The 13,134-nt window shown below is 47.5% G+C and overlaps 1 protein-coding gene across 1 annotated transcript in view; it reads right to left on the bottom strand.

Moving 5' to 3' along the window:
* Ge-1 (Enhancer of mRNA-decapping protein 4 homolog Ge-1) overlaps window positions 1-13,134 on the bottom strand; it is a 327,116-nt gene that overhangs the window by 42,342 nt on the left and 271,640 nt on the right. Inside the window, 1 exon segment of the mRNA XM_045757261.2 lies at window positions 9,904-10,108. Within this exon segment, the coding sequence (XP_045613217.2) occupies window positions 9,904-10,108 (205 nt within the window).

The following is a 13,134-nucleotide window of genomic DNA, read 5'->3' on the forward strand; positions in this document are numbered from 1 at the left end:
TACTCTTCAAGTCACTTGTGTTGTCCTGTCTTGAGTACTGCTCAGTACTCACTTCCCCCTTCAGAGCAGGAGAGATTGCCGAAATAGAGGAATACAGAGAACATATACGGCACGCATAGACGCAATAAAGCACCTAAATTATTGGGATTGTCTCAAAGCCCTCCAAATGTACTCACTAGAAAGAAGATGAGAGAGATATCAAATAATATACACCTGGAAGATACTGGAGGGCCAAGTACCAAATCTACACAGTAAAATAACAATGTACTGGAGTGAACGATATGGAAGAAAATGCAGAATAGAACAAGTGAAGAGCAGAGGTGCCATAGGCACAATCAGAGAACACTGTATAGTGGTACCTCGGAATGCGATTGTCCCTGTATGCGAGGTTTTCGGAAGGCGAGCAGTATTTACTCCAAAAATTTGTCTCAGAAGGCGAGGGTTACTTCGGGACACGAGTTTGTTGATACGCGTACAGGCCGACCTAGCGCGTGGTGGTTCGGCGATCGTCGCCCCTCCGCCCCTCAATTTACCATTGTCTCGCGCTCAGTGACTACCCCCACATCAATTCTTCTCGCGGATTTTCAGCGTTTTGTTGGATTTTTGGTGATTTGTCTATACAATTTGTTATTATATATCTCACCATGGGTCCCAAGAAAGCCAGTGGTAAGGATAAAGGCCAGAAAGCTCATGTGAGGATGACAATAGAGGAAAAACAAGAGATCATTCGGAAGCATGAGATCGGTACACGTGTTGTTGAACTTTGTAGGCAGTACAACAAAGCCACATCAACAATATGCACTATACTTAAGAAGAAAAATAAGATTATGGGTGCTAAAGTGGCAAAAGGAGTAAGAACATTAACGGCACAAAGACCACAAATACTTGAAGAAGTGGAAAAGTTGTTATTAATTTGGATACACGACAAGGAGTTGAGGGGTGATTGTGTTTCGGAGGCCATTATTTGTGAGAAAGCCAGGGTGTTGCACGAAGACCTTCTAAAGAATACCCCTGCAACGAGTGATGCAGATAAGAAAGAGTTTAAGGCAAGCAGGGGCTGGTTTGAAAAATTTAGAAAGAGAAGTGGTATCCATAGTGTTACAAGGCATGGGGTTATGTGATGTGATTATGGAAGGGGACTCCCCTTCCAAACAGTAACTCCTCTCCTCCTCCCCCCTCCTCACCATCTTCCATACGCCTACAGCACTCGACAGCAAGGTAAGTAATAACTGGAACACAGTTTTGTAGGTTTATTTAGATGAATTAGGTAAATTAGGTATAAAAATTTAGTTTGATGTGGGGTTTTTGGGGTAGTCAGGAACGGATTAATTCATTTCCCTTTATTTTTTATGGGGAAATTAACTTCGGAATGCGAGTTTTCGGAAGGCGAGGCGTCTCCAGGAACGGATTAAACTCGTATTCTGAGGTATGCCTGTATAAACATCAGAGGCCCGCGGTTGTTCAACGTCCTCCCAGCAAGCATAAGAAATATTGCTGGAACAACCATGGACATCTTCAAGAGGAAACTAGATTTATTCCTCCAAGGAGTGCCGGACCAACCGGGCTGTGGTGGGTATGTGGGCCTGCGGGCCGCTCCAAGCAACAGCCTAGTGGACCAAACTCTCACAAGTCAAGCCTGGCCTCGGGCCGGGCATGGGGAGTAGAACAACTCCCAGAACCCCATCAACCAGGTAACAGAAATGACAACATGAGACCAGAAGATATGACAAGATGTGTAAAGTAAGCCCACTGAATGCAGAGATGCAATAAGCATGCCGAGCTGAGAGAGAGAACCCTATCAACATTAAAGTCCCAAGACTTTTGAACAATCTTTCCCTACACATACGAGGCATAACTGGTTGGCCTCTGGCAGTGTTCAAAAGATGACTTGACAAGCACCTTCAAAACATACCTGATCAACCAGGCTGTGACTCATACGTCAGACTGCAAGCAGCCACATCAAACAGCCTGGTTGACCCGACAAGCAACCAGGAGGCCTGGTTAGAGTCCGGGCCGCAGGAACCTTGATCTTCAGAATCATCAACGGGTATTCAACAGGTAGGACCCGCGTGGCTTGTAGACAACCTAGGAGTCCTACAGGGGACATTCACTCATGTCCAATCAGTGACATAACTGACTTAGAGGACTTGGGGAGACCTGAAGAGTCTTGGGTGGGAGGGAAGTGGGTCACCTGCTCTCTCTGCCTCTGAGAGGCACAGCTGTCCAACTCCCAGGTACCTATTTACTGCTAAAAATTTGGACCCCTACAGTTGTTAAAATTTTCATTGATATTGTCTCTTTCTGTTGCTCTATGTTTCTGGTGGCTTATTCTCTCGGTTGGAGTGACCGAGTTCCCTGCTGTTTATGCCTTATTCAATGAATCAGCTTTTGGCTATGGTCTCTAGTAGAAATTTGATTGATTCCCAATGGACTGGTGTGACACGAGTCTACATTTATCCAGGTGGTAGCTACACAACCAATGAGGAAGCTCTCCCAGAAAAGATAGGAACACCACTCAAGGGCAGCCTGACCCCCCTAATAGAAAGCCAAAAACAATGGGTAAGAAAGCACAACCAGTGAACAAGGCCACTACATCCAGTATCCCACCTTCCAGACAAAAATAAACGAGTGAAAACTATGAGACTGGCCAGGGTTATCTTTTTGATGTTATCTTATGATGATGTCGGGGCTTAGCGTCTCCGCGGTCAGGTCCTCGACCAGGTTTCCTTTTTGTTACACATCCCAGGAAGCAGCCCACAGCAGCTGTCTAACTCCAAGGTATCCATTTACTGCTAGGTGAACAGGATCATCAGGGTGAAAGAAACTCTACCCATTTGTTTCCGCCTCCACTGGGGATCGAACCCGGAACCTTAGGACTATGAATCCCGAGTGCTGTCCACACAGCCATCAGGCCCTTACCAGCCTAAGGTTAATTTTAAGCAAAGGATGCTTGGGTTAGCCTAAGCAGTTTGATACCAATTAAAGCATTAATTTCAGTGATACAATCACTTACACATGGAATATTCAGTGCCTTCCTCACGTTTAGCAATTTAGTTGAACGGAGGCATCAGAGGATAGGTCAGGATACACTTGCTCTCTCGTCTTGCGAAGTACACCAGGCGACTGCTGAAAGATTTTCCCACGAGAATGTCAGCATACATGGACGTGCCTAGATACCTGCTTGATGGGGTTCTGGGAGTTCTTCTCCCCAAGCCCAGCCCGAAGCCAAACTTGACTTGTGAGAGCTTGGTCCACCAGGATGCTGCTTGGAGGCCCACATACCCACCACAGCCCAGTTGGTCCTGCACTTCTTTTAGAAAACAATCTAGTTTTCTCTTGATGTCCACAGTTGTTCCGCCAATATTTCTTATATTCACTGGGAGGATGTTGAACAACCGTGGAACTCTGATATTTATACAGTGTTCTCTGATTGTGCCTATGGCACCCCTGCTCTTCACTGGTTCTATAGATACACACATCTATGTTTATGTGCATGCTTGTTAATTTCAAGGATGTATTCCATCCCACTACAGCCCCTCTCCACCCCACCCCCTACAGCCACCCTTTACACCCCTTACAGCCCCTCTCAAATTCCCTGCTACCCCCACTCATCTTGATCCATGCACCAGATTCCTGCAGAGTCCTCTCCCAAAGAGGAAAGTCTCTTGTGGCACAGTGGTAGTGCACACAGCCCGCGCCTCGCGAGCAATTTGGTCTGGGTTTAGACCCCTGGCCGCGAAGCTACCTTGTGCATTTTTTACTAGGCCCCATTCCTTAACTGTTCGCCTCTGCTCACGCAGCAGTAATTGGGTACATGGTTGTAAGCTTATTGACACGTTGTGTTCTAGGGGAAACTAGTGGGAAAGGCTTATCATGAGCTAGGGAAAGGGAAGGCTCCAGCCCCGCCCTCTTGAATAGTACATAGCATTTTGACGTATAAATCCTCTAAGGTAAAAAACTAACGTACTGAAAACCATAGTGGCTCGCAAAATTGACGTGTTGTTCTGTTTTCTATTCGTGGTTCCTCTGTTAGGTTAAGTTTGGGCAATTTAGTACACCAGTTTAGTGACGTGAACACTGGAGACGACGGGCTGGAAACACTGACTGCTAACAGGAGTCACATATTGGTCTGCTCCTGTACCCACATGTATGGCTACAAAAGGAATACAATAAGTCTTTAAATCCAAAGGGGGTTGCAGCAAGTCATAGCCAAAGCCCTCCCCCCCAAAACAAAGAGGCATGGCCAACACTGGGGACAAACAACAAAAAGCACAAGGATGAAAATACCTATCAACGTAGTATGCAGATATTGTGTAGAAGGATGACTTGTGGCAAATAAAGCTGATGAACACCCAGAAAAGTCATAACCTGTGCTGGGCTTGGCAGTGTCAGACTCTAGGATGTCTAGTGCTACCATCTAGAAGCCACATGAAGAAGCAGTGATGAAATTTTATTGTTTTTATTGTTTTGAGTTTTGTTTGGAACTCGTTCATACGAAACATGTCTTCAAGTATTTTCTGCGGGGAGCCCCTTCGGCTCCCCGGAGCTTATCCAGGCTGATATGCTAATGTCAGACTTTGGCATCAGTCGTGTGTTTGGAGTTCTATGGGCCTATCGGGAACCACGAGCCAGAACCTGGCCCCCTCAGAGAGGCAAGGGAAGCAATGGCCTATAGAAACCCCCATGTGGTTGGAAGCATTCTATGTCTGCCATCGACCGGGTCAGGTACCCCAGAAAGGTAAGCGTACCAAAACAAACTCCCTAGTATGGTGAAAATTGCTACAAAAGGCCAAACAAGTGGATAGAACTCCCCTAAAAGAAATGAGCAAACGATCATGACGTCACTCGTCAGCACGCTGCTGTCTGCGCAACTCCCTCCTCCCCGGGAGGGGGAAGGGGGAGCCCAAGACCTACCGCTCCGGCTATCCACCATCAATTCTTCGGCTGATGCTAGAGGCTGAGGTTGTGTGCTCTGGCTCCAGTGGTTTCAGCACTGTACCTAGAGTGTGGTGACTGTCTTCTAGGGTGTGTGTGAGCCGGGAGTGATTCTCTAGTACTCGGGTTGCATGTGCCTAGGGTTTCCTTCCCTAGGTGCCCTGTAAGTACTGCCCTTGGGGCTTGAGGCCACCTTCCAAAAATTCCTTGGGTTCTGCCCCTGCTAGGCCGTTTACTGCTTGGTTTTCGGCTGCCCTTTGTGTGCTCGGGTGTTCTGTCTCCCTTGTTCGCTTTAGGGTAAGGGGCAGTTTGCACTGGTGGGGCGCAGGATACTGTGCAGCTTGTTTTCACCAATCATGGTGGCCGGCTCTGTTCCGCCTGGGTACGCTGTCCTCTTGCGGGGTTTTCTTTTATTTGTCTGCCTGGTGGAGGGGGGGGGGGGGTTCTGCCTTTGCTCTTGTCCCCTGTGTGCTTAGTATTCTTCCTTCTTCCAGTGGTTCCCCCAGCTAGGATCCTGTGAGTGTACACGACCCGGGGGTTCAGTTCTTAGAAGGTTGTTTGGTAGACTTGGGCACCGGTTAGCAGTACCCTGCCTGGGATTACCTGAGCGCGAGTCCTATTATAGTAAGCACTCAGGACCCTGGGAAACCATTAGGGGTGCGCAGGTCCAATGGATGTGACCCAGAAGTCCCCACCCCCCACTTCCAGCAAGTTTGAGGGTTGCTCTGTCCCCTTGTCTCCGGGTGAATCTGTCTTTGCCTCTGTTTGCTGCCTGTGGGGTCTGTGACACCTTCAGCCCGGAGTCCTGCGAGTTTTGATGCTTGTTTGTGACTCGGTTACCCAGTCTTATGCTGACTATGCGGGTGCAGGCAGCACGGGCATTGCACGTTGAGCTTTGATGGTCTCAAACATCCCAGAAGCCCAGAGGCTGCCCCGTTTTGGTTGGTGTTGGGGCTTGGGGTTGTTCTCTCCGTGCTCTGTCTCGGCACTGCTCGTTTTCTTTACATATTCCTAGTCCGGGATGCCAGATTGGGCTACTTGTAGCCCAATTGGGTTCCCGATTAGGTTCATTGTATTCATTTCATAAGCCAGCGATGTATATCGCTGCTTACTTCTTTTTTAGCTCCTGTCCCAAGAGCTGGACTGTTTTTTCTATTTAGCGATTAACTCGGGTCACGAACTGTTTGGCTACTTGTAAAGCAGTCCTAGTTGGCGCGTTCCTGCCGAGCAGGTTGTGCAGTTCGGACATCGTGTCGTGCGCATGCGCCATGGGAGTTTGTTTTGGTCTGGCAGTATGCACAAGTGCTGGTGTTTTGCATCCTTTTCTCTCGGGTGCTTCGCCTCTCACTCTTCTCCATTCTTTGGTCCGTGCCCCGTAGCTACTGGGGTGTTCTGGATTGCAGCTATGGGGAGGACGCCGAGGTTTTCCCTGTGTCATGGGTGTGGGGCGCCTCCTTCGCCTCTACCCTGCTCTCCTGCGTGTGCGGCTCTGGCCTTCTTCCCTTGGCGGTGCTCCCGGGATCATCTTGGCTACGTCGTGTCGTGACACGATCGTGCCTATGTTCGGCAGGCGAGTTTCTGCGGTTTGGCGTCTCTTTCGGCCAGGCGCTGGTTTATGGTTTTTGGATACGATTATAAAACCGTCAGCACACAGGTGACTGCTGAGGGCCTGTTGGCTCATACGTGGCAGCTCCTATTTCTACCCGTCCAGTCCCACTCTTATGCATGTCCAACCCATGCTCGAGTCGATCAAGGGACCCCACCTTATCCATGTTATGAGGTACGATGGTTGAGGTGCAGGTTATGTACTCGCCTAGTTGTGCTCACCTGGTTGTGCTTGCGTGGACTGAGCACTGGCTCTTTGGTCCCGCCTTTCAGCCATCAATCACCTCGAGTGCAGGTTCCTGGGCCTGCTGGGCTCTATCATATCTACATTTGAAACTGTCTGGAGTTAGCCTCCACCACATCTCTGCCTACTGTACATGTGCATTAGTAACATGTACCACAGTAACATGTGGTAGTTGTTACTGTGTTAGGATGTGACATTTTGCTGTAGTTTTATGCCTGGGGATGTGTGGTGGGGGATTGATTGTGGCGTTTTTCGTGGTCTTATCTGGGGTCCCTCATTCCTTTCCCGTCTTGGAGTGCCTGGCTTGACCCTTCCATGTACATTGGTTTATCTGTCCTCGCCTAGTTGTCCGCCCCTGGTTGTACTTCCTTGGGATGAACTTGGCTCTTTTGTCCTGCCTCTCCTGTCACTTCCCTGACATCTACTGAGCTCTATCATGTCTGCACTTGCAGCTGTGTGTGGGGTCAGCCTCCACCACTTCCCTTCCTCATGCATTCCATTTGTTTACTACTCTGCCACTGGAATGTTTCTTTCTTGTGTTTCTTTGACTCCTTTGTGGTGCTCCTTCTGCCTGTGTTGCATGGTGCGTGTGCACTTGTGTTCATCTTCATGTTCATCTGTCTTCGTTGCTTGTACCCCTCGGTTCGGGTACTAGTTTGGTGGTGAACCTCTGCACCTTCTTCATTTTGATTTGTTGGGATAGGGCCTGCGACTCTGTGTTGTTGGCGTGACTTGTTGGGACATGGTCTGCAGCTCTGTGGGTTGGTCGCGACCTTTCGTTCCCGACTTGCTGCATGCCTTCTCCATTCCTCATCTTCCTGCTTCACTCTTGTCCCTGGTCGCTGGTGCTGGGGCTGATGTTCTGATCTTTTTCTTGTTTTTTCCTACACACTGTTGTGTATTTTGTTTGTGCCTTTTGGCCCTCCTGTTGCCAAGTTTGGGGTTTCTGTTTTCCTGGCTTGCCCTGCCTGTTGGCATTTTCGGTGTTCCTTCTCTGGAGTCTTGCGTCAGACCCGTAGTCTCCGATCTCCTGGCGAGCTTGCTCGCGTTGGGGAATTTTCTGTTCGGCAGACGTTCCATCTCCTTTGCCGGCTTGGGTTTCCGGCTCTGCTTGCTCGGTGGTCGCACCCGAGATCTTCCCGCGGCTCCTCCTCTTCCTAGGCTTAACTGAACCTTGACGGGGCTGGTTAGGTTTTGCCTCTAATCTCTCGCCTTCAGTTGGTGGTCAGGTGGCTTCATTGTTGATGTCCCACCTGCGTGCTTCTTCTTGGTAGCAGTATGGTTTTTTTTGGCGGTCCTTCCTTTTCCTTCTGTCCCTTCTTAGGTGGCTGCGTTTGTTGGCGTTGGCTTGACTTTTCTGGTAGAGGTTCGGGGCCGTCATTTTACCGCATACAAACGCTTCGTTTCGTGCGGCGCTGGCACAGCCGCTTCAGCTTGCTTTCCGTCTTGGTGTTATATCTGTGCCGCTTCGTAAGCCGTCTCATGTGTTGTTTCACCTCCGGCCTGCTCATGCGCTGCCCGAGCCATCCTGGTCTTTGGACAGCATGCTCTTTCTTCTCCTCGGTTTGTTGTGGCCCCTGCGGTTCAGGTTTGTTTCTCGAAGGCTCTTTTCCTGTTGGCATTTGCCTCTAGGGGGTTGGGTCGGTGAGGTTCCTGCTCTCCTCTGGCGCAGGGGTTTCTGCTCCTTTGGTTGTGGCATTAGGTTTGCTCAGTTGCAGCCGTCTCCCTCTTTTCTGGCACGGAATGAGACTGCTGCTTTCTGGAGGGGTCCCTGGTTTGTTGGTACTTGGTTGGTCGGGCCGGGGGTGCATCATGTTTTGTGTCCGGTTGCAGCCCTCCACTGTTATTTGCACGCCGCGGCTTCTGTGTCCGGGACGCGCTTTGGGTTGATCCGATTCCCTTCCCTGTTCGCGGGTGAGGGTCTCCCAGGTCGTCCACCATGTTATTGAGGCTAGCCAACATGCGTTCTATCCCCGTGCCCATGACATCCGTAGCTTTGCTGCTCTTGCTGCCGTCTTGGCAGCATGTCCTGGCTGACACGGGGCTTTGGCGGTCATACAGGGGTCTGCCTGCTCGATATCTTGTGGTCGTTTCCGGGCCCATTTGGGCCTGTATCGCCTTGGGTTGGCAGTTGCAGCCAGTTGTCTCGACTGTGAGTTAGAGTGTGTGCGGTGACTGCCTCCCAGGTACGTCCCTCTTATTTCCTCTGTGGGTAGTTAGCTCCGGGAAGCCTAAGGGACTCTCTCCAGAAAACCAGCGTTGAATGTAATGAAATGACATTTTCTGGGCGAGACCCAGAGGCTCCCCGGCATCCCTCCCTCCCTCTGGTCAGCGTGTTTTTGCGTTTTTTGACATCCAGCTTTAGAGCTGATGGTGGATAGCTGGCACGGTAGGTCTGAGGCTCCCCCTTCCCCCTCCCGGGGAGGGGGGAGCTGCGCAGATAGTGGCACTGTGACGTGTGACATCATGATCGTTTGCTCGTTTCTTTTAGGAGAGTTCTATCCACTTGTTTGGCTTGTGGTAGCAATTTTCACAAGAATAGGGGTTTGTTTTGGGACACTTACCTTCCTGGGTGCCTGACCCGGTTGATGGCAGACATAGAATGTTTCCAACCACACGGGGGTTTCTATAGGCCATTGCTCCCCTTGCCTCTCTGAGGGGGCCAGGTTCTGGCTCGTGGTTCCCGGTAGGCCCATAGAGCTCCATACACATGACTGATGCATGACTGATGTCTGACATTAGCATATCAGCCTGGATAAGCTCCGGGGAGCTTCCAGGTCTCACCCAGAAAATGGCGTTTCATTACATTCAATGCTGGGATTCCCCCCCCCCCCCCCACTTTCTGCCCCTTTGATGAGGTTCTCTCTCAACATGAGGTTTTTTTGGAACAAAACACACTGCCTCCAATGAGGGTGCAGGATTCTGATCCCTGCTCCTGGTAGGCTGTGAGTGTCCTTGATGCGTGAAAGATGGCACATGACCTAGGGTATCAGTATATAAGCTCTATGAAGTTACTAAAGAGGCAACCCAATAAAACTAAATACAGTATTGTATACATCATTACAAAAAGAGTCATTACAAATTTTATATAAAAAACAAAATCAGAAATATATATGAACCTGCTTAAATGCTGTGTTGAACTGTCCTTGTGAAATTAGTGTTTGAACTTGTTGTTGCGCCACCTTTGGATTGAGAGTGTGGGGTGTTGGGGCAGGTGTGTGGGCACGACTTCGGGCATCAACAATGGCTTGGTGTTCTTGTAATGAACGTGTCACCTCTTCCCGTACTAACCCTCGTATTCTTTCACCCAGAGATTCTGATAATCTGAAATACACAAGAAAATATATAACTTAATTTACCGTATCTTGCACAAGAACCTGTTTGGACGATAGCTTCGAAAACCGAGAGCCAATAGTGACAATATACACAATGCCACAAGTCATCTGGCATAGGAATGTAGAATAACAGCTCTTAGCTTGCAGTCTCATTATGTGAAAAAAGGTCAAACTAAATTAGCAATCCCTGCAGTCTATATAATATGACAGTACAACATAATTAAAGTGCCAACTATTGTACCTGTACTGTAATTTTAATATATTAGATACATACAAAATTGTTATTATTCTACATGTACAGTGGAACCTCGGTGCCTTAGCTTACTTCGTTTCAGAAGGCCGTTCGAGTGCCTTTGAATATTTTTTTCCAAAAAGGAATAATTTAATTGGATTAATCACATATTTTCACTTTACCTGCACTTATGAGAGTTTAGGGTGTGTGTAGGTGGTGGTGAGGAAGAGGAGTGTGTATGTGTGTTAGGCAGGGGGAGGGGGGGTCCCTTACCATAAAAACTTCAGGAATTTGTGTTTCAGGGTCTCTCTTTTTTGTCTCTTTTTTTTTTTCGATTTCCCTCAAGATTGGCTGGATGCTTTTCTTAAGACACTTGCCTAATGATATTTGCAGCAAAATCAGACACACAGGCACTACTTTCAGATTTTACTATGAGTTCTTTTTCATCTCTATCTTGGTTCTAACTAATTTTCCTTTCAATTGGCTCTTATCATTAACTTTCTTAGGTGCCATGGTGACTTATTTATATTAGGAATAAAAAAAAAAAGCATTGAATGTAATGAAATGCCTGTTTCTGGGTGAATCCCAGAGGCTCCCTGAAGTTATCCAAACTGATATAGTGCTATATTAGTTGTGGTTATCAGTCACCAAATTCTTTTACCTGCCAGAGACCATGAGCCATAACCTTGCCCCCTCAGAGAGGCACAGGGAGTAATGGCCCATGAACACGTTACAATTAACACTTTCGCGCTTTCGATTAGATAACTCGTCACTGGTTTTTCTTACGATTCCGCATAACTGCCTACTTTTCTCGTCAATTGAAAAAATATTTCTATAAATTCCATTTTTTAACCGAAATGGATGGGGATACTTTTGTTTTGTAGAGAATTTATTTGCGAATTTTTTGTTCCCAGAATGAATATTATATCACATAAACTTCTATGAGTAAAAAAAAAAATACACAAAGTATGTTTGGGGGTGTGGCGAGCGTGTGGCAGTGGGTTCCCTTTAGCCGTTGATATATCCAACACGTGGGAAATATTTGTATGTGTTATGTATATGTCTGTGTAGGGAATTTTACTGCGATCACTGTCATACAAATTATAAAATGTTTCAACAAGTATAAACATGGCAAACATCAAACGAACGAAAACAATGCGTTCGTTTCTGCCGCGAACGCATACTGAGCGACGTGGTTCTATATTTGGCGCTTCTCTTACACATGCTTTGTACAAATGTTATACAGTTCATCTTATAGAAAATTTTATTGCGAACACATTGGTATAAAAAAGAAATACGTACATAGAAAAGTAGGGTCAGGAAACGTATAAATTTTCCAAGCATGATTTCCCCCCTGTGTTTTCGCCAGTGCGCTCGCGGCTAACTACTCTCCACTTCACACACTCTTGCGGGTGGGCAATTACCTATATTAAACATTCATATGCATATGTCCGTGTAGAGAATTTTATTGCGATTCCAATGATACCAAAATTAGCGATGTAGGACAACTGTAGGCTTCGCAACCATTAAGAGAGTGGAAACATTTTGTTGCTGTTTGGCGCTCTCGGTGAGTGATCTGCATAGTTTTTTATTTGGTGTTGATACTCCTTATGCTTGGGCGGCATTTTATAGGTATGCTCTTATAGACAATTTTATTGCGAACACAGTGACACCAAATTTAAATAGGTGCACCTTCAATTATTGTCAGGACAGTCAGAAGAGTGTACACTTTTTCGGTCTTACCGCGTAGGCGCGCGAAGTGCCGAAAGCATATGGGGTATTGTTTTTTTTTGAGCGCCGAGAGCGCGAAAGTGTTAAAGTATGTCATCTTGCCATTGACCAGAGAAGGCACCACAGAAAGGTAGGGAATTTGAAACAGACTGCTGCCTGGTTGAAAATGCATGTCAGGAAGCCTCCGGTGCTCACCCAGAAACTGACATTTCATTAGGTTCACTGCTGATTTCCTCTGAGGAGCCATGTTGACTCCCTGAAGCTAACTACCCACAGAGAATGTAAAACGGATTTACCAGGGAGGCAACATCACTGCAGGAGCTCAATCTGGGGAAGACACAGTTGGCCGTGACAGACGCCCTAAAGCAATACACTACAGGTACAAAGCAATACGCTACAGGAATGTTCACGAGAAACCTGATGGCCTAGAGCCTGTTCGACCTCCAAAACCCCAGTGCCTGAATAACGTCCCAAGACAATGTATTTCCAAACACATCCATAAGAGCGGCAAACTTCCTAACATCATTAGCATGAGGGTAGACCACAGGCTAGCTAGACTTGACCCTTAAACTGCGCATGGCGTATATATACGCCATAGGGTGCCCAGGCACGATTCAAATGGCCCGCGGCTGCACGGGGTTCACATCAGCTTCCTCAGGGCTCTTGTAAACCGATGCCATGTTTAAAAAAATTGTGGGCAATATTCTCCAGTGTGAGAGCCACAGGACTGTGGGAGCAACAAAGGCTGGCGCATGTAGCATGAGCTAACAGCATTGCTGTTCAGCTTGTGACCACAGCATCGCCTAAAAAGTCAAAATACTGCTATTATTTAGCACTATTCTATGCAACTGCTATTATTTAGCAACGACAGTATTACAGATGACCCCTGACTGTGATCAAAATGACCAGGATTGTGATAACAGGATTGTTGTGATAATTAGTGCTTTGTGGGAAGAGTAATGCTGAGAGAGGGAGATTACTGACTGTGGCCACCTGTTATTGTCTGCATTTACCATACCAGCTCAGTGGTTCTCTATGGTAAACATAAATGT

Source organism: Procambarus clarkii, chromosome 67 (assembly GCF_040958095.1).
Source record: "Procambarus clarkii isolate CNS0578487 chromosome 67, FALCON_Pclarkii_2.0, whole genome shotgun sequence".
NCBI classification, from domain to species: Eukaryota; Metazoa; Arthropoda; class Malacostraca; order Decapoda; family Cambaridae; genus Procambarus; species Procambarus clarkii.